Source organism: Porites lutea, chromosome 6 (genome assembly GCF_958299795.1).
Source record: "Porites lutea chromosome 6, jaPorLute2.1, whole genome shotgun sequence".
In the NCBI taxonomy this organism is placed as follows: Eukaryota; Metazoa; Cnidaria; class Anthozoa; order Scleractinia; family Poritidae; genus Porites; species Porites lutea.
This window is the reverse complement of record NC_133206.1, coordinates 10,040,502-10,059,755: the sequence shown is the minus strand read 5'-3', so window position 1 is coordinate 10,059,755 and position 19,254 is coordinate 10,040,502. Positions and strand designations below refer to the sequence as shown.

The 19,254-nt window shown below is 37.3% G+C and overlaps 2 protein-coding genes across 3 annotated transcripts in view; one reads left to right on the top strand and one right to left on the bottom strand.

The window, feature by feature from the left end:
- Positions 1 to 4,966, top strand: part of LOC140940109 (5-demethoxyubiquinone hydroxylase, mitochondrial-like) — a 5,431-nt gene extending 465 nt beyond the window's left edge. The window contains exons 2-6 of one of the 2 annotated variants that reach the window (XM_073389001.1): positions 1,279 to 1,393; positions 1,738 to 1,822; positions 3,069 to 3,126; positions 3,769 to 3,837; positions 4,369 to 4,966. In XM_073389001.1, the coding sequence (XP_073245102.1) occupies positions 1,279 to 1,393; positions 1,738 to 1,822; positions 3,069 to 3,126; positions 3,769 to 3,837; positions 4,369 to 4,446 (405 nt within the window). In that variant the 3' untranslated portion in view covers positions 4,447 to 4,966. The remainder of the gene's footprint in view (positions 1 to 1,278; positions 1,394 to 1,737; positions 1,823 to 3,068; positions 3,127 to 3,768; positions 3,838 to 4,368) is intronic. The other variant, XM_073389002.1, reaches the window with a different exon arrangement.
- A 2,155-nt stretch (positions 4,967 to 7,121) lies between these two features.
- Positions 7,122 to 17,181, bottom strand: LOC140940108 (uncharacterized). The gene is made up of 8 exons (XM_073389000.1): positions 17,043 to 17,181; positions 16,644 to 16,692; positions 14,137 to 14,385; positions 11,555 to 13,110; positions 10,443 to 10,553; positions 9,854 to 9,985; positions 9,018 to 9,215; positions 7,122 to 8,049 (listed from the first exon to the last, which is right to left on the bottom strand). The coding sequence occupies exons 1-8, from the start codon at positions 17,103 to 17,105 to the stop codon at positions 7,684 to 7,686; spliced, it is 2,724 nt and encodes a 907-aa protein (XP_073245101.1). The 5' UTR covers positions 17,106 to 17,181; the 3' UTR covers positions 7,122 to 7,683.
- Between the last annotated feature and the right edge of the window lie 2,073 nt (positions 17,182 to 19,254).

The window sequence follows — 19,254 nt, the reverse complement described above, 5'->3', positions numbered from 1 at the left end:
AATTCAGTGAAATTTACCCCGATACCTCGAATTCTGGACCTTGTAACTCCACTAGGATGTCATCCCATTAGCACTTCTTTTTGTAAAATCGGTAAAAACACTAACACTGGTCAACACTGCATCTTGGTGTAACGAACAGATCACGTTTTATCTTAAAAGATTCCTAATCATGTTGCCATTTCTTATGAAATAAGGGTGCGTTCAATTGGGAAATCTGGATTCAGATTTTAAAATCTGGATTTTGGATGTTCAATTGAACGCAAAATCTGAAAATGGATTTCAGTGCTGAGATAACTGCTGTTGGATTCCCTTTCTTTCTGTTTTTTTGGGAATTGAAAAACAGTTCTTAAGAACAGCGGTCCTTGCACGCGCACATATAATTAGCAAAAAGAAGACCAATCCTTTTTTTGGATTTCCCAATCAAATGGTAAAAAGGAAATCCTTGAAATCCGGATTTGGAAATCTTAATTGAAATCCACCATGAGGACAGATTTCTCGCAGGTGAAATCCGTTTTCGGATTTTGCGTGTGATTGCCAAATCCAAAATCTGGATTTCAAAATCTAATAGAGATCTATTAAAACCAAAGAAACAAAAACTGGAATGCGATGAAGGCTATGCCTGGAGTAGTTGCTGAACTAAAAAATAAATGGTGTTAAGCATAAGCTGGTCTCGTCAGTTGTGGGTGTTGTAAATTGCCAAATAGCATTCATCATGTTCAGGATATGTAAACCTTTTACTCCTCAAGATTATTGTTTGTTATTGATTACTATTGATTGTTATTGATTTTTATTAATCAGTAATAATTGTTAATTTTTTTTCTGTGACTTTGATTTCTATCAATTTCCAATATCAAAAATTATTATTTATTGGCAGATTAAATCGATTTGATATCAATTATTATATCAATTAAATTCAGATATCGATATTTATCGATTAACTGTGCCTGGTGCAAACGTACGAGCAAGATTGAATAAGACTTGAGCAAAAAAAAATTCACTTATAAAGCTCCTTATTGTAGCTTTCAAAAAACACTCAAGACCTTTTACCATTTTTCAAAACTTTATCTCAATGTTCCAGACTTTTCCCAGGTCTAGAAATATACTGGGCAAATTTCAAGACTTTTTCAAGAATTCAAGACTCTGTATGAATCTTGCGATACGTTTACATGTATCTGCTCCTAGAAGCCACATGTCTAAATAAAATTTCATAGGTTGATTGATTCCATTTGATTTTTCTATTATCTTAAGTACTGGTGATCCTTTTTCTTCTCTTGTTAGCATATGTGGGATCAAGAAAAGAAACATCTTCAAACTTTTGAACAAATCATAGCTGACAGACGAGTGCGGCCAACTGTCCTTATACCACTGTGGAATGTAGCAGGATTTGTTTTAGGTATATACATGTTTACATTCAGATGAGATTGTGATATAAATCAACTATTCCTGTGGTCCTGTAGTTATCAAATAAAATGGTGTGTTTTCAGTCCACATTTCCAAATTCTAGTGTTCCTGTAGTGCATAAATCTATTTAAATATAGAGCAAGTCTGGTTCAACACACAGTTTTTACTTGTCAATAACATTAGGTTGTTGATAACAAAATTAATATAAATGCCGAGTCTGTTGAGGCCCTTAGCAAGTGCACTGAGTGAAATAATATGTGAATTTGGCCACCTCAGACAGCTTGATGCAAGTTATATTGTTTTAAAACTTTCAAACTTTTTGGTGTTGCCTTGCAGGTGCTGGAACAGCATTACTAGGAAAAGAAGCAGCCATGGCTTGCACTGTTGCTGTTGAAGAAGTAATAAGTGAACATTATGACAAGTGAGCAATACAGAATTCATTTTACTGAACCCAAAAATTATTTTATAAAACTATATTTTATATATCTGTCTGGATTTCATACAAGGTGCCTGTACTGAGTCTCTAGGCGGTCAACTCCAAGGAGCCATTACTCACTCTCCCCACCCATGAAGCTTATGACTAGTCAATCCCTTCCCCAAGCTATGCTAGTAGTGTTATGATTATGAGTCACCGCATTGATTTGGCTGGCCTAGGGCCACAGGAAAAATTCTCTGACTTTGCACTGCTTTCTGACAAAACTCTAACCAAAGTGACAAAATCTCCCCTCCCTACCCCCCTGGTTTTCACACAAAACAAGGAAGCCACCCACCCACGGATAGGTCTGGACCTGGGCTCTCAGCTGACCCTAGCAAGATGGCAAGTCCCCCGGTTTTTTTTCCGGCTACACTGGCTTGAACACAGGCGATGCCCGTGTTAGAGCAAAAACTTAGCGGGCACCTTTTAGAAAAATCACACAAATATATATAATACAAAATGAGTCACTCTTTTAGTTAATGTTGCAATATCAACAGTGGGGAAATTGCCGTTTGACTGGTCATCATTTTCATTGCTTTGAGAGTCTTCTTCCTTTCTGACACAAGAAATTGTGAGACCAATGTCTGTTTTGGGAGAAAGTAACGAAAAAAATGCATGATTGAGACTGCAGTCATTCGTCTTTTGCTCATAACCTTTTTTCCCCCAAAACTGACATCTATAATAAATATTTTTAATTTTCTTTTTAAAAAATTGTTGGTACCAGACAAATTCATTAGCATACATTACCATGCCCAAAAACAATGGAAAAAATAATTAAGTGAAATAGAAAATTAACTACAACATATATGTTAATATACCACTTTTTATAAAATACCAAAATCAGTTTTCCCAGTCAAAGCACTATAGGTGGAACATCTAATCTTGGCAATTTGGGGTGATTGCTAACAGAAGGATATTACACGCAGCTGCAAATTTGCGATTTTTTGTGCACTTGCGAAAAGTCCCAAAAATGGTCCAATTTTTCGCAATAATTGCCAAAAAAATGTAAAATCACAAAAATCATTGAGTTAGTTGGGGCCCTCTCCACCTCCTCTAATGCTGCTCTACCCTGATTCATCGAATTTTCCAGTTTTAGCAAATTTTGCAGCTGCCTGCAAACTTGGACATATCTTGAGGCTTAATGTTTGTTTGTATGTTGAAAGTTTTCTGAATATTTCTTTCTCATTTTCAGTCAGTTGAGGGAACTTTTAACAGAAGGTGTAACAGATGAAAATAAAGAGTTATTAGATGTAAGTTGACTTCAATCAATGTATTACTGTCAAACTCAGAAAACTGTGAACACCTGAAAAATTTCCAGACTGTTGATAGTGTAGTGACCTGTCACAACAAAGTGCAGGACAGGTGAGCAAACCTAAACACCACAAACTTATTTCCGTGGCTGTTGCAGTTTAGTTTTCTCATGCTTTGCTGGCTTTCTCCTCGCAACAAAATAACATTCCAGATATATTTCTGGTGCTCACAGTTTTGTGAGTTTTGCAGTAATACTTTTACTTTCCCTGGTTGAAGAAAGGAAGCATTAACTGCATGCTGAACTGTAGAGTGGAGTCAGATTTATGCCTCACTGACCCATCTACTTGCCTTGATGAACACTTTAAAATTGAATTCATAAGAACAGGACAGGACAGTCTTTTTATTTTAATTAAGTACAGTAATTCACCGAACATTTCTCAACTCTGTCAACTATTAAAGACTACCTGTAGAAACTATGGGAATAATCTCTAGCCATTTGGGTTTGCTTAGCTCCATTAAATTTTGCTCTTTCACTGTATGTTAAGACTAGAAATATGCTACTGGTACCTGAGAGTTATCAACACCAAAACAGTGACAGCAGTTGCACTAAGTTGATCTGCAGTTATTTTAATAATATTTAGACAATACAAACGTTTCGTGATGAAGAGCTGGAGCACCTTCATATTGGAGAAAAGCATGATGCTGAAAAGGTGAGCAAACTGCACACTTTCTGGATTGGAATTTGCCTTTTTCTTTGAGACATCTCTGTCCTGTTTTGCAAGACTGACCCATGGTATATCTGTCACATGGCTGTGACTTTTTTACAGCACACTGTGACATGCAAGCAACATGTTACTGATGTATATTGTTTGTAAGATTCTTAAACATGCCTGAAACTCTCTTCATCTTGACATACCTCTGGCATAAACAGCACACTTTTAATTAGCATGTAACATACTGGCCCCAGTCATTCAAAGGTTGGATTGTGCTATCCACACAACAAACCAACCTGATTTTCTTGATGAGAAATAATTCTGATGTATTGTGTTTCCCTGCAAGTAGATGCCTCCTTTCCCTAGTACTTGGTGGGTGAGAGGAAAAGAGACCTCTTTTCTTTTGCCTGCTGAATACCTTAAAAAAGAGGCCTCTGCCAGTAGGGAAGTATGGTGAAGTATGCTTTATCAGTTTATCAGTCAATAAAGGAGACCTAGACCAAAAAGAATTTTCTTCTCTTTGTCTAGGCACCAATGTATCAGGCACTGTCCACAATCATCCAGACTGGTTGCAAGGCAGCAATATGGTTGTCAGAGAGAATATAGAGCTCTTCATATACATGTATGCGCCACTGTCAATGCATGTCTCTTTGGAGAGGAGTTGCATTGGACAATACTTAGCTTCATCAAAAGTATGATATGAACTGTTCATTCCCAAGAGAATTGCATCATTCATTGACTTGTCAAGTTACCAAGGAACTAATATTTGTTAAGTATTTGGAGAGAGGGGGCAAGCTTATTTTCGAGAAGTCATGATCGAAGTGCACTGTGTGAAATGTGAACTGCCAAAACCCATCAATTGAAGAAATTAAATCATTAATTTTATTTGGCCAAATGACCTTAACTAGCATCTGGTGGCTTGATTTAACTTACAGCTGGATCCCCTAGGGAATTAATGGTTACTCAGAGATCACCCGAACACATGGTGGAGATCAAAGGTCAATAATTCCACCATTTCTTTGTGACTAGTGAATGCAAAATTGTTGCTTGCAAACTCGTGACGAGACCCTCCCTCCCTCCACCACCTTGCCCCCCTCTTTGGGGTCTAACTGCTCAGTAATGTCTTTAGAACATTCACTAAGGTCTGGGTGTAAAGCACCTTCGCATAGCTGGCAGTTTTTTTTTATGTGTTTTTCATTTGTGGTTCGTACAGGGTTGGTATTAAAAGTGGTTTGCAAAGTAAGAGATACAGCCTCACAAAAACTGAACCGAGAACGAAAAATAAATTCTCCATTGACCTCGCGCATTTTCTCATTTGACCTCGCGCGTGGGTGACTCTCAGACACACACTGGGCAGAAAAACAGACCAAAAAACTGCCAGCTTTGCAGGCTAGTAATGAATCTACCAGGATGTAATGAATCAAAAGTATAGGTTCTTGGTTCCAAAATGGACGAGTCAGATGAGTTCAAAATATTATCATGTGAATAGCGATATTTAGTCATTAGGAGAGTGATTATCATGCATTGCAGGCATATTTTGGGGGTAAGCGAAAGCTTCTTGTTTACATGTATGTTCATAATTCTGTGGTTGCCATCTTTGATTTTATCACTGAGGGTGATTGGGGTTAGTACAAATTCTTGGTTTGCAACCACGTGACAAGGAGGCCATGTTAGGGGTCAATACAGTAGAATTTTTTCTCGAAGAAATTTACATGAATATAGAGTTCAGTTCCCAGAGTAGAGTAATGCTTTTGTTCTGGACCACAAACATGACCGCCGTGAGGTCACATGCAAACCAGCAATACCATCCTATGGGGTCGTCCTTGCCCCCATGGAATCACCCCAAATCTTAAACTTTTTTAAGAATTCAGCATTGCGAATACACTGGCATAAACACTGGCACACCCGAAGAAAATATCTTCAATGCAGTCTAGAGACTGGTCATTACCATTATGTTCTTAGGTGGTTTTGAAAGATAGAGTTCAAATACGTTGCAGATCTAATTTTAAATGGAATGTTAATATCTCATATGGCCATGTCAATTAATAAAAGATCACAGTAGAGGATTATTATAGAGGCTCTTTTTTATTTCTCATTCAAGAATAATGTAAGAAACTTTTATTTCTGAAAAAACTGTTAGTACTACTAAATTACTACTTTAAGTGTAATCGGAAAGAAAAAAGATAAAAAAGTTGCAAAACAAGCTTAGTTTAAACAAGTTTAAAGCTAGTTTAAATTTTAGATGTATTTATTTCCTGACATAAAAATAGAATACTTACAAAAAAATTTACTTTGCTTTACATCAACATTGACAGAACTGTTGCCATTGCACATCAGTTTTAAATGTAAATGGTTGGCAAAGCAGGGCCTTTCTTGTTTAAAAAATTACGAACCCTTTCCAGACGGTCTATTTCCTGAGGGGCATGTTTGAAGAAAAATTAAATTTATTACTGGTATGTCTAGCCTGCGAACAGCAGATGCATTTGAATCCGGCCGTCGCTTCTCTCCCTCCGGAGGGAGAGAAGTGATGACCGGAAATGCATCTGCAGTTCGCAGGCTAGACATACCAGTAATGGTACCGGAAATGCGTCTGCAGTTCGCAGGCTATGGTATGTCATACACACATGGAATATATTATTGGTGGAAAAAAGTGTAGCTAAGGCTTTTTCAACTTTAAGGTGTCTAGATATCCATGGCACACTTAACTCTTTCAAGTGTTTTTTTATAGCTTTGTAATATTGATCTTGATCCTCGATCAACAAGTTTTGAACAAGAGCAAAATCTTCAAAGCTTTACAGTTCTAATAACTTCACAGGAGGAATGTCCTTTGTTTAAATCTTCATTAGCTACGAAAGTAATGAGTTTTATTAACAAGTACAGTGGAACCTCTATGAAACGGACCTCTATTTTACAAATTCCTTGGTATAATGGACGTTCTTCTTTACCCAAGTGATGGTAAAATTATGGAAGAGAATCTTGATAATAATAATTATAATGAAACCTCATTATAGTAAACAAATTTTTTCCAGTTCCTTGGTCCTTCATTATATCCTAGTTCCACCATACGTAATTAAAAAATTGACATTTTTACACCACTTCTGAATTAACAGCAGTAATGTGCCAAATCAACATTGACAAAACTGTTGCCATTGCACATCAGTTTTAAATGTAAATGGTTGGCAAAACTGGACCTTTCTCGTTTAAAAAATTATGAACCCTTTCTAGAAGGTCTATTTCCTGAGGAGCATGTTTGAAGAAAAATTAAATTTATTACTGTTAGATCAAACACACTTAGAATATTTTATTGGTGCTAATATCCAGACACATTGAGAGGAATCTGGCAAAAATAAAGTGTAGCTAAGGCTTTTTCAACTTCAAGGTGTCTAGAAATCTATGGAACAATTAACTCTTTCAAGTGTTTTTTATAGCTTTATAATATTGATCTTGATCCTCGATCAACAAGTTTTGAACAAGAGCAACATTTTCAAAGCTTTCCAGTTTTACCGGTAATAACTTCACAGAAGTGATGTCCTTTGTTTAAATCTTCATTAGCTATGAAATTAATGACTTTTTTTAACAAGTACAGTGGAACCTCTATAAAACGGACCTCTATTTTACAAATTCTTTGGTATAACAAAGAATCTTCTTTACCCCAGTGATAGTAAAATTGTGAAGGGGAATCTTGATAATAATATCATAATGAAACCTCGTTATAGCAAACAAATATTTTCCAGTCCCTTGGTCCTTCATTATATCCTAGTTCCACTATACGTAATTCAAAAATTGACATTTTTACACCACTTCTGAATTAACAGCAGTAATGTGCCAAATCACTTAATCACATCATGAGCTTCTCCAGTCCACAGGATAACCAAGTTCAAAAACCACATCCAGTCTTTGAATTTCTCTTAAAATGCTGACAAGTCTTTCTAAGCTGCATTGAGAGTCACGTTGTTCCCATCTTGAAAGAACATTCTCCATTGGAGAGAATCCATGACGGCAAAATGCCAAGTATTCAATGTCGTTAATATCTTCCACAGAAAATTCCAGCCGTCCGGCTACATCTTTCCAGTTGTAACATGAATGCACAGTGTTATCTAGTTGCTGACAAACTTTCCTCCGCAGTCTATAATCAGAAATAACTCGTGATTTACAGGGCTGGTGTTCTGTGTTATAACTCCCAGCTTTTTCACATTTGCTGCACTGTTGCTGTAAATTAAAGAAAAACAGGTTGCAAGTTACTAAATGAGTACTAATTTTTTTAAACCTTGGAGTTAAACCATTAAAGCAGGGCTCAAAGTTAACTTTCTAGTGCACTTGCAAAATTTTACTCGTAAGAGTTTTTTCCACTAGCAAACTGGTGAGATGACTAGCAAATGCTTTCCCTTTGTTTGGGAGACGTGGATAATTCTTATTGGACGATTGCCACTGGATATTTTCCTCACTCGCAGATCATCAAAATCACTTGCATTTTGCGAGTTTGCGAGTGTTACAGTGCCTATCAACTGTGTTTAGTTATATTAAATTTTGAACACTTTGGTAGTTTAAAGAATTCTTGCGAAGAAATAAAAGTTATTTTGCTAAATGCTTTGATATTTTATCAAATTCTCTCATAACCAATTCTGTAAGGAAATGTAAGGAGATCAGTCTGAAGAATTTGTATTTGTCACTTTGCAATTATAACATACTGCAAAATCCCATGTTAAAGCCCCTTCCAGTTTTAACCCTCCCCCCCCCCCCCCCCTGGATATAAGCCCATCCATTTACTAATGAGGATAGTATTCTGGATATAACGGTATATCCGGTACCGATAACTCTGTAACTCTCTTTAATTCATTTCTCAGATAAGTTTAATCACCCAAAACCCCTTATGAAGTTATATAAGCCCAGGGCTTTAAGGTGGGATTGTAAGGTATGTAGGAATTTGCTGGGTGTCCTGTGCACCACAAATCCCAGAACGCTGATCTATACTTTGGTGATCACATCTTTACAAGCAAAGTCACATTTTAGTGGAAGTACAAATTTTGCCTACAAACTATTAACACCGTCTTAGTTGAGATTTGATATAATGTACCACATTGATTGTTTCTGGCCAACAGTATTTAAATCAGAGGAAATGGCAATCAATCTATGGATGTACTGGATGTAAATGGTTTAATTCCAAGGATATAGCTAACCTTCAGTTCAAAATCTTCGGTGATTCCAAGATTGAATTTCTTGTTGATTGGACATTTTTCACCAACAGGGAGACCTTTAGGCTCGACACAGACATTTCCAACAAACTGGTCAACTTCATTGCTTAGATGTTCTAAATGGAACTCAACCACAAACCAAAACCCATGAACAAGATTCTCAATTATGTGGTAATCAACCTCCTGTTGGCAAAAAAACATACACATTAATGACAGTGAATGTAAAACTCTGACTGTTCCTAAACTGGAAAACTGTTATATTGATGGTAAGAACAAAACTACCTTATGAAAAAAATGCATTGTTCCCTCTGACATTATAGATTTTGCAATGTTGCCCTCAGAGAGACTTCTCATAGGTTATGTTATGTCACCTCCAGGCCCCGGTTGTTCAAAGGTCGGATAGCCCTATCCACCGGATAAATCACTATCCAGCGGATAAATATTAGGGAAAACGATTGCGCTATCCATTGGATAGAGATTTATCTGGTGGATAGCGCTATCCACCTTTTGAACAACTGGGACCAGATAGCCAATGGGAGTATGTACTTATGGGTTAAAATTTACATACTCAGTCTGCTATAAACCAATACAGAGACCCTACCCCACCGCTCAACTTTCCAAGGAGCCAGCACCTGGGGGCTGACACTCTTTTTCAGAGAGAGAGCTGAACATTTTCTGCATAACAATGTAATACTTTAGAGCAAAAAATTTTCTAAAACAAAGTATTAATTTGGAATGGTGTGTAATACTATTATTGAAGTTGGGCATTTACACTTCAACTATTATTTGAGAAATTTCACCATCTCATTTAAAGTATTCACCTGTGAATCTTCGCTGGTAAGTTTAAACTGCTGGCACTGATGTTTTAATGAAATGATGATATCTGAGGAAATGCTACATGGATAAGTCTGCATCAGATGATACTTGCTGGCAAGTTCCCGTTCCTTCACCGTCTATACAAAATCATTGGAACAGGATAACATAAGTAGAACATTCTAACATTTTCATATGACTATACTGCAGTAACTTAAGGGGTCTTTTTCACTGGCTGAGCAGATTAAATGGGCGGGGGTTGGGGGGGGGGGGGAGGTAGATTTTTTTGGGCTGAAATTTTGGTTTATTTCTATAGAATTATTTTAACGTCTGTTTTCCAGAGCCTTCATTTGTGAATTATATATGAATAGTCCAATCTGAGTTCTACTCATCAGAAAGTATTTTTAGTTTCCTACAAAGCTGGCAAACCGTAAGTCATAAGCCCCCTCTAATTAACATCCTTGTCGTCAAGTAACAATTATAGATGCAAAGTAACAATCTTATTAAGGGTGATGAACACACACCAAGAAGGAATTTACTGAGTTTTCTTATCACAGTCTTTCACTAACAGAATATTAATAACAATGATCAACTCACTTTAAAGGTAGTGTCATCTGGATCATGTTTCATCACCACAATCCGTAGGTACCACACCCGACTGACAACTGCTCTTGATGCAAAAACTGCAATTTGAACTTGGATGTCCTCCTAAACAAGTCAAACATTTTACAATGAATCATCAAGACTTGCAAATCCCTCATGGAATTGTAGAATATTACATGCAAAGCTAAATAAAGAGGGGTCGTTACGTCATGTTGCCATGGTAGCAAAACCAAAAATTCACTTAAAAAGTAAATTTGCACTGTTTCAAACTTCATCTATCTTATTCATTTAATTTGCCAAATGTTAGCAAAATTTTCTGGGGTTGAATCCGAAAGGATCCTATCCGAGTTAAGAAATCCGAGTTTTGTTCACCTACTCAGTAAAGCAGACGCGTGAAATTAGGAAGTTTCATGTCGCAGTCATGCAACGATGGCTAAAAAATGTGCAGAAAAGCATGATGCATGATGTGCAAAGTTGTTTTATTAATGTAAACTTATTGCTTTTTTTGCCGTTCTTGTCGCCATCGTTGTTGCCTAAGCTCCCTTTTGTTGTGATCCAAAAATTTTGCTTCCATGGTAACATGACATCACACTTCTCCTCTTTATTACTAGGTGAATAATTTTTATTACAGTCGAAGCTCTCGTAAACGACCACCCCAGAAATTCTAAAAAGTGGTCGTAACGAAAGCTGGTCACTTATGAGAATGAGCTCTCGTTAGCAACTGCATGGCAGTAAAATATAGGGTGGTCGCTTACAAGAGCTTAAAAACTCATCAACAATTCATAAAGAAGAAATTAATGTTTAACGAGTGTCTTTTTATCTGATATGGACATAGCTAAACTGTTTCAGTAAAGTGTTGATTTATATGTAAGACTCTGAGTGGTCGCTTACAAAAGTTCAAAAACAAAGGGAAAGTACAGTTGGGTAATCTCCAAAGCTGATGTAATCGCTTATGGGAGCAGTCACTTATGAGAGCTTTTCATTACAACAGTTCAAACAGGGTTTCACAAAGGTGGTTGTATTAAGAGCTGGTCGCTTATGAGAATGATCACAAGGAGAGCTTCAACTGTATTCATTATTACATCATGACACAAGATGTTTGTTACCTTTGAAGCTGATGTACATTTAAGAGATTTCCTTGGTGGGCGGGGAGGTGGACAAGGTAAAGGACTTGCCGTAGGAAATTTTGGTGGCATATTTCGCGGTACTTGCCTACCAGGTGGTAGCCGCTGTGGTATTCGAGGTGGTGGCTGACGAGGTTGAAGTGTTGGCGGTGGAAGTTCTGGTACTGGCTCTTTTCCCTCTGGACATTCCGACATGATGGGAAACACATTTTCATAAATGCCTTTCATACTTCTGCCCATGTAAACATGGTTGACATAAGTCACAGATTCCTTGGGAGCTTTCTTTGGATCAGGAAGATTCATGTAAAGATAACAACTTGGTCTAAAGCCTTGTGGTAAGTTAACATAATGCAGTTTATCTCTGGCTGGCTCCCCTTTGTTTTCAGCTACGTTCGCTAGTTTGTGGTGCTCAGAAAGTAGTTTATCTGTGGCTGGTTCCTCTTTATTTTCAACCATGTCAGGCAGTTTGTGGTGCTCATAATCTTTGCGATTATCCTCATTTTTAGCCACAGTGCAATGCCTATCTGTTGGCAAACCAACATTGCTTGACGGCTCCAAATCCAATAATTCATCTTCACAACCATTTTCAGATTTTTTAGGAGGAGGGTCTTCGCATATTGGTTGAACAAGCTCTGTAATTGTCTTTCTCCCTTCTTTACGTGGCATGCTATTGTGTCGTTGCCTTTTTCGCTCATTCAAGGGTTGTTGAACAATCTGAAAGCTTCGTGTCCTTGGTAAAGTAGAATCACCCATATTGTTATTATTTGCAGACATTTCACCAGTGACCAAATCGCTTTGTGTTGTCTGTTTGCCACTGGGTTTTAATTGACGTTGTGGGACAGGTGGTGGATCATGTTCAAGATCCTCTTTAGCATGTTTCCCTTCAGGTTTGCCTTCGCAGTCACGTGTATACATTTCCTTGGTGTCATTCACTTTTAGCTGATTTTGAGAGTTAACCTTATCGTCATACTGTAGTCTATGTGTAACTTCAGATAACTGTGAAACCGATTTTGAGCCAGAAACAGATTGAAGATGCTGAGGACTTAATCTCAGATCACCAGAACTCGCAGTTATCCTGGATAGATAAGTTGATTCGTCTGGTGATGGAAATTGCCCTTGTGTTTTATGATTAGTTACTGTAAATTGTACTGGGTTTGCTTTGAAGGCCTGAGACTCGTGTGCAGTTGGTACAATATTAGAGTTGCCATCGCAGTGTGTTATTCCTGTAGCTATGTTCATACCACAAGAAAGATGTCGCTGGATGGCAGGTGAAAGGCACTGAATCTTGTCACTTAAAGGTACTTTTACTTCATTTCCTTGTTCAGTTCTCAAATCAAATGGTTCTTTTCTCCCTTCCTTTGTCATGACAAGGGTGATACCACTAGCTGTGGCTGTCAGCTGTGTCAGAGATTCAATGGGCCATTCCCTATGCAGTGTGAAGTCATATCCTTGGATTCTTGTTAAACAAACCCTGTCATGGAATATTAGTAGGTGAGTTTTGTCTTGAACGTCACTGACGGCAACATCAAAAGAAACACCTGGAAAAAATTGAACCAAATTGACAAATTAACCTTTCAGTCTCAAATTATCACATAAGTGAATACCTCGGAACTAAGAATAACACATTACAGATAGCTCATTACAACATGCAGTTGGTCACTTTCAAGAAAAAAAAGAAACTGAATGTAAAATTTTGAGGGTCCAGTGTTACAAACCACCCCTCAAACCCCGCCCCCCGCCCCCCCCCACAAAGTTGGTGTCCCCATTAGCAAGAGTCTGTAATAGCCGCGATTTACTTCAGTCAAATGTGTGTAATTTATTTTTTGCTTGGGATTGAGCTTCTGTCCGTATTATCGAGGTGTCTGTTATAGTGAGGTGTCTACAAGGCGACAGTTGAGTGTACAGAGGAACCCTATTAATACCGTCACCAATTAGTAAAAAAATTGGGTGTATTAATGGGGTGCCTGTATTACCAGGGCAGGTTCAAATTTCATGACTTGAGGGCTGTAATGACAAATACACAGTGCATCACATTCACATTTTTTAAACAACTGTTCTCACTGAAATGTAGATATCATGCACAGTAATTGAAAAAACTACCTAAAATTATCCTTCACTACATGAAACTATTTTGAAATTCAGCTATAAATCGCCACAAGTGCATTTTAAGTGTACTGCCTGAAAACAGTACAAGAATAAGCTCAGATTACTAGGTCAATGAAATTGACATGTCGCAGGCATATTAATTTTTGTAAATTTCAAATGAATGGCCGTATCAACAAGGTGAAATTATAAGAGATTCTACTGTTTGGTATTTTAAGGGTGACTGCATTAACATTTTTTTATAAGGAAATGTTTGGCTGTTTTGCCTGGCTGAAAAAAACTGGCTGTAATAACGAAGGTGACCTTATTACCGAGATTTTTCTCCCAGGCAACTGGGCATTCTGGATTTGACAGGTTCAGAGCATTCGGCTCCCTACATTATTTTTCTTAGAGCAAACCCTTGTGAACCTCAACATATTATACACTTTAGAAAAATCAATAAACCTGCTTAAAGCTCTTACCATCACAACACTTTGACAGGAAATCTCTAATATTACAGAACACTTCAGTGTTTTCTGATGTAAAAAACTGCACGCCTGTTATCCGGGAATTTCGACTAAGATGTATGAGAGCAAGAACATTTCTGTGGTTGTCGAGGTCGTCCAGGTGAACCACTGCATAACTGTTGGGAACCAGTTCTATGGCTTCAGGCTTTTTTGCCAACTTCCAAAACATTGCTCTTCGTGGAATTTTTTTAACTTCCATCACATCTGATGCAAACAAGAATTCAACAAGATAAGACTTGAATGTATTTAAGAGGCCATCTTGAGACCATATTGACGTACGTTAGTTGTTGATATAATAATTTGGCTCTTTCCTAAACATCTCTACTAAAGATATTGGTATATTGTGCAAAGTTCATAAAAAGTATTATTTTTTACCTTTTTTAAGCAAGACTGTGCAGGAAGCTAAAAAGAAAGTAATAGTATAAGATAACCACCTCACCTCTGTAAAGCTGTGGTGAGGTGGAGATAGACAGGAAGCTCAAAAGAAAGTAATACTATAAGATGACCTCTTCATCTCTGTAAAAGCTGTGGTGAGGTGGAGTGATAGACAGGAAGCTCAAAAGAAAGTAATACTATAAGATGACCACTTCATCTCTGTAAATCTGAGGTGAGGTGGAGACAATAGACAGGAAGCTCAAAAGAAAGTAATACTATAAGATGACCACGTCACCTCTGTAAAGCTGTGGTGGTATCATTGAGATAACAATAAAATTATTAAGCAACATCATCATCCTCTTTGGATCACTGCCAGGGCGGATTATTGTTCAAATTAATTTGTTTATGGAAAATGTAGAAAGAAGAAATACTTGGACCATAATGACCTACGTTAGTTGTTGATATAATAATTTGGGTCTTTCCTAAACATCTCTACTAAAGATATTGGTATATTGTGCAAAGTTCATAAAAAGTATTATTTTTTACCTTTTTTAAGCAAGACTGTGCAGGAAGCTCAAAAGAAAGTAATAGTATAAGATAACCACCTCACCTCTGTAAAAGCTGTGGTGAGGTGGAGTGATAGACAGGAAGCTCAAAAGAAAGTAATACTATAAGATGACCACTTCACCTCTGTAAAGCTGTGGTGGTATCATTGAGATAACAATAAAATTATTAAGCAACATCATCATCCTCTTTGGATCACTGCCAGGGTGGATTATTGTTCAAATTAATTTGTTTATGGAAAATGTAGAAAGAAGAAATACTTGGAGCTAAGATGAAGGGCCCTTCCATTTGGGGGGAAGGGAAAGAAAAAGGACACTAAATAAATCTCCATTTGCTAATATCGTTTGTGGCTTGGCTGTCCATAACCCCAGTGGAGGTACTCTGGATTTCAAGTGATGGGAATGATTGAATGGGGGCAAAAATCAAAACCAGAAAAAACCCTAGACCGAAAATTAACCCCCCAAAAATGCCAAGCCAAATTGTTTGTACTGTTTTCGCAGAACTACAACTTGGCCAGGATAAGAAGGTACTACCTTGTTTTGAATACCCCCAAAAATCCCTACTTTAGATCAAATCACCAAAAAAAAATACTTGCCAAATTTTCCTACCTAAAAAAATTCTGGAATCGAAAATTTCAAACTCCCCAAAATCCTTCTATTATGCCCGTCATTTGAAATCCGGAGTACCCCCGTGGGTCCATAACTGTTGGCTGACAAAACTACTTTATCATTCATGCTATTTAGAAGCAGTTTATTATAAATCAGTGAAAGGTTCCGGCAATTCTACTTTTTTACAAAAAGATCAACTCTGCTACTTGAAAAGAGGAGAAAAATTAACTTTCTGCATTCATTTTTCATAGAACAAAATTCAAAATTGTTACCTTTTTTGTTAATGCCAGTCGATTAGGTGAAAAGTTAAAAAAAAGGTACCGTAACAAGATAACGTAACAAGATTGTGCAAAATTCCACGGTAAATATATCTGACAATAAATTCACTAGAATTTACTCGCAATAAATACAACAAACACCGGTAAAAATGTTATTATAACCGCTAATTTTAAATAATTATTATTAATTACTAACACAGAAAATGAAATCGGTGTATAAAAAAGAAAGTATTAAAATTAGCATATTTCAGCCCACGAGGTTGTTTGCAAATGAATTGCGCATCTTACAAATTATAATGAAGCGCCAAAACAATTGAGCTTGACAGGTAGCGTAAAATATATGATGTTCTTGTTTAGAAAGTATTGAGAGCACAGCGGTGAAATAGTAGTGGCAAATTAAATTCACGCCACAAGACATCGATCGAAGAGTGACAACATTACAAACTTATCGACTGAACCAATATTTTTCATTCGTGAAACCCTCTCCTCAGTATTCAGGCTACAACTTGACGATGAAATTCAAACAGTTTGTGTTATGGCTAATATAATTCGCGTGACCATGCAATTCGATGAAATTCGCGTGGCAAGGTGTTATTTGTATTTGCTCCCATGTTGAGTTTTATAGGAAATTACTTACATTTTCCATTGCGGATGTTCTTTTTCACGCTAATGTTTTTGTGTTCCCACTAAAAAAGGAAAGAAGAATTCACTGTCATTTATTTGTTAAAAATTTATCGAGTTGTTGAAACTAATATTTAAGATAAATTTTGAGAGAACATGAATGGCCATCCGGAAATGATCTCGCTCAGCTACAGATGGCCGTCGTGAGTCAAATTTTCCTTCTTGCCGTTTTCAACGGATCTTTGAGGTTATGTTTTAGCATATAATATTATTCCAACAACTAAAAACGCTTCGCATATATTTCTTGTTAAGCTTAAATGAGATGTTAAACTTTAAATGTTTTAAGACCGTAAATGTAAGCATATTTTCCGAACTACAATCAAAGAATTCGAATTAAAAACTGTGTTGTACATACCTCTTGCTTTTTACCTCGATAGAGAACCCGCTCGCAAACAGATTGTTCGTTTGCAGTGGACATGTCTGTTTGTTGCCAATTCTGCGAATGGTTGGCAAACAAGAACAACACCCAAAATAACCGGAGCACATTTATATTTTGCAGGAAGAGCTGAAGCAAAACACGTCACCATGACGTCAAAGTGACGTTGAAGGGTGGGGGAGGGCTGGGTGAGGGGAGTCCCCTGGATCACGTTATGGTTCACTATCCTTGTGTTCTTTGAGAGGAGGTCGGTATTCATAGCATAGCGCCTCTATTATTTAAGCTCTGAAGTATGTCCTTACTTGCCTTTGCGATCACCGCAAATGTCAGAGATTTTCAAATTCTTGTGCAATGGATAAAAATAAAGAAAATCAAGGCCAGACAGAAACACGTGTACTCCAGGTGTGTCGAAACGGATTTTCCTAGAACGATGGATTAATTACGATTTCAACAAAATCCTTGCAGCGTGGAAAATGACAAAAGGAATTCAATTAACAGCTATTTAAATGCATGAAAAGAAATTATCAATCAGGCGCAGATCCAGGATCAAACGTGACCGTTTTATGTCTAATAAGGTGCGAGCTTCTCCTGGGAGTCTACTACCCGAAGGTGAAATTTTCCTTTAGTGAAAAACTGAAAATCTGAACGTTTAGCGTAACTAGTGAATTCAGGTCTTGGAATCCTTGCCTGTTCATAAGGACTTCAAAATGTTCCTACTGACATCCTTACCCTCCTACGTAGTTATTTTCGGGAACTATATCCATTATGTGGGAGGTTATTTTTACTTAACATTCCCCGAAAATGACTTCAAAGCTTGCCAGCTCCGCTTAATTTACAATGGTGGACGCGAAACTTTTAAGAATTATTACCTTTCAGGCTTGTTCCAAACAGCAAGGTTGACGGAAAGGACGGAGCAGCAATGTTTGCGGAAATATTTGCGCTTTGAGTATTAGGTTGAGCCTGGTCAAAGTCCTGAAAGTCCTCTAGGCAAGAACTTTAAACTGGGGGTGAAATTTAATATTGCGAACCAGATTAGACCTTTCTGAAGTCTAGGAATGTAACTTAATGCCTGTTTTTTTCACATGAAAGTCGAACTGAAAGCTAAACAATCAGGAAAATGGCAGATATCGGTGCAGACTAGTAAAAAACGTAAACACAATATCGCAGGTCATAACAAAACAGCGTGGTTTTCATAAGGCGATTGGTTGGTTGGATCAGTGAGGGAGGTGAAGTTTAGTTGAAAACAGGAGGTGTATCGTGAAAATGGATTCCTTTTGGGAGGAAAAGAGCTAAAAAAGCATTTTCATGACCTCTGGGCGGGATATTTCAGGTATGTTAAGGTCCATGCTTATGATATATCAGAAACTTCGGTACTCATATTGTTACTTTTCAACAAAGCTGCCCACGCAACCGCAAAATATCTCTAGAAACTCAGAAATGAACCCCCTGAACCTTAAAAAATTATGGCGCTCTTAGATTATACCACTTTCAAGGCTTGAATCTGGTGCTCATTTTTGAAAACTGCCATCAAATTGTGAATCGGATGTTTTAAGGTAGTGAAAAGGATGTTAGTTTAAGTTCTCCCAGCAGCAGGAGTCAAAACTGTGACCTATTGGTTTCTTATATTATCCCGGAAGCACTAAACACAGCGCTTCGTCGTCGCTAGAAAATGCGGAAGCCGGAAGTTCTGTACGAGATTCTAGACGAGACTAAAATTCGGATAATATTTTGCCCACGTAGACTTTATCAGTGTTGAGTGGACTTAATACTGTCTTATTTAAACAAATGTTTCGTTTGTCACATAAACAAATTCAACAATAACGATGGAAATTAATACAGAAACAAACACAAAACCACAAGTAGAAAGGTCTGAACATGCAGGTCCAAAAATGGCACAAGAAGCTATTTTTATCAACAAAGAAACAAAAGAACGTTTCTTAGTTGAAGAATACTGATACCTTTTGAAGGTTCAAGACTGACGCTGGCTGTAAGCCAACTGGAAGAGTAACAGGAACACTTAGAAGAAGAATCAAGTGTATGCAAGGCATATACTTTAAGGCATCTCAGTTGCCCTCGCTTTTGGATCTTTTTGGAAAATTTTGACAGAAAATAGACTACTTCCTTCTCAACTGAGTTACGAGTTACGGCAGGCCTCGAGCGTTTCCAGAAACTACGATTGAAATGCCAACAT

Coding starts and splice junctions, on each gene's coding strand:
- LOC140940108 (XM_073389000.1), bottom strand. CDS start 17,105: ATGTCCACTGCAAACGAACAATCTGTTTGCGAGCGGGTTCTCTATCGA. Junction 16,693..17,042: donor ATCGAGGTAAAAAGCAAGAG/GTATGTACAACA, acceptor TTCCTTTTTTAG/TGGGAACACAAAAACATTAG. Junction 9,216..9,853: donor TTACCAGCGAAGATTCACAG/GTGAATACTTTA, acceptor TTTTGCCAACAG/GAGGTTGATTACCACATAAT.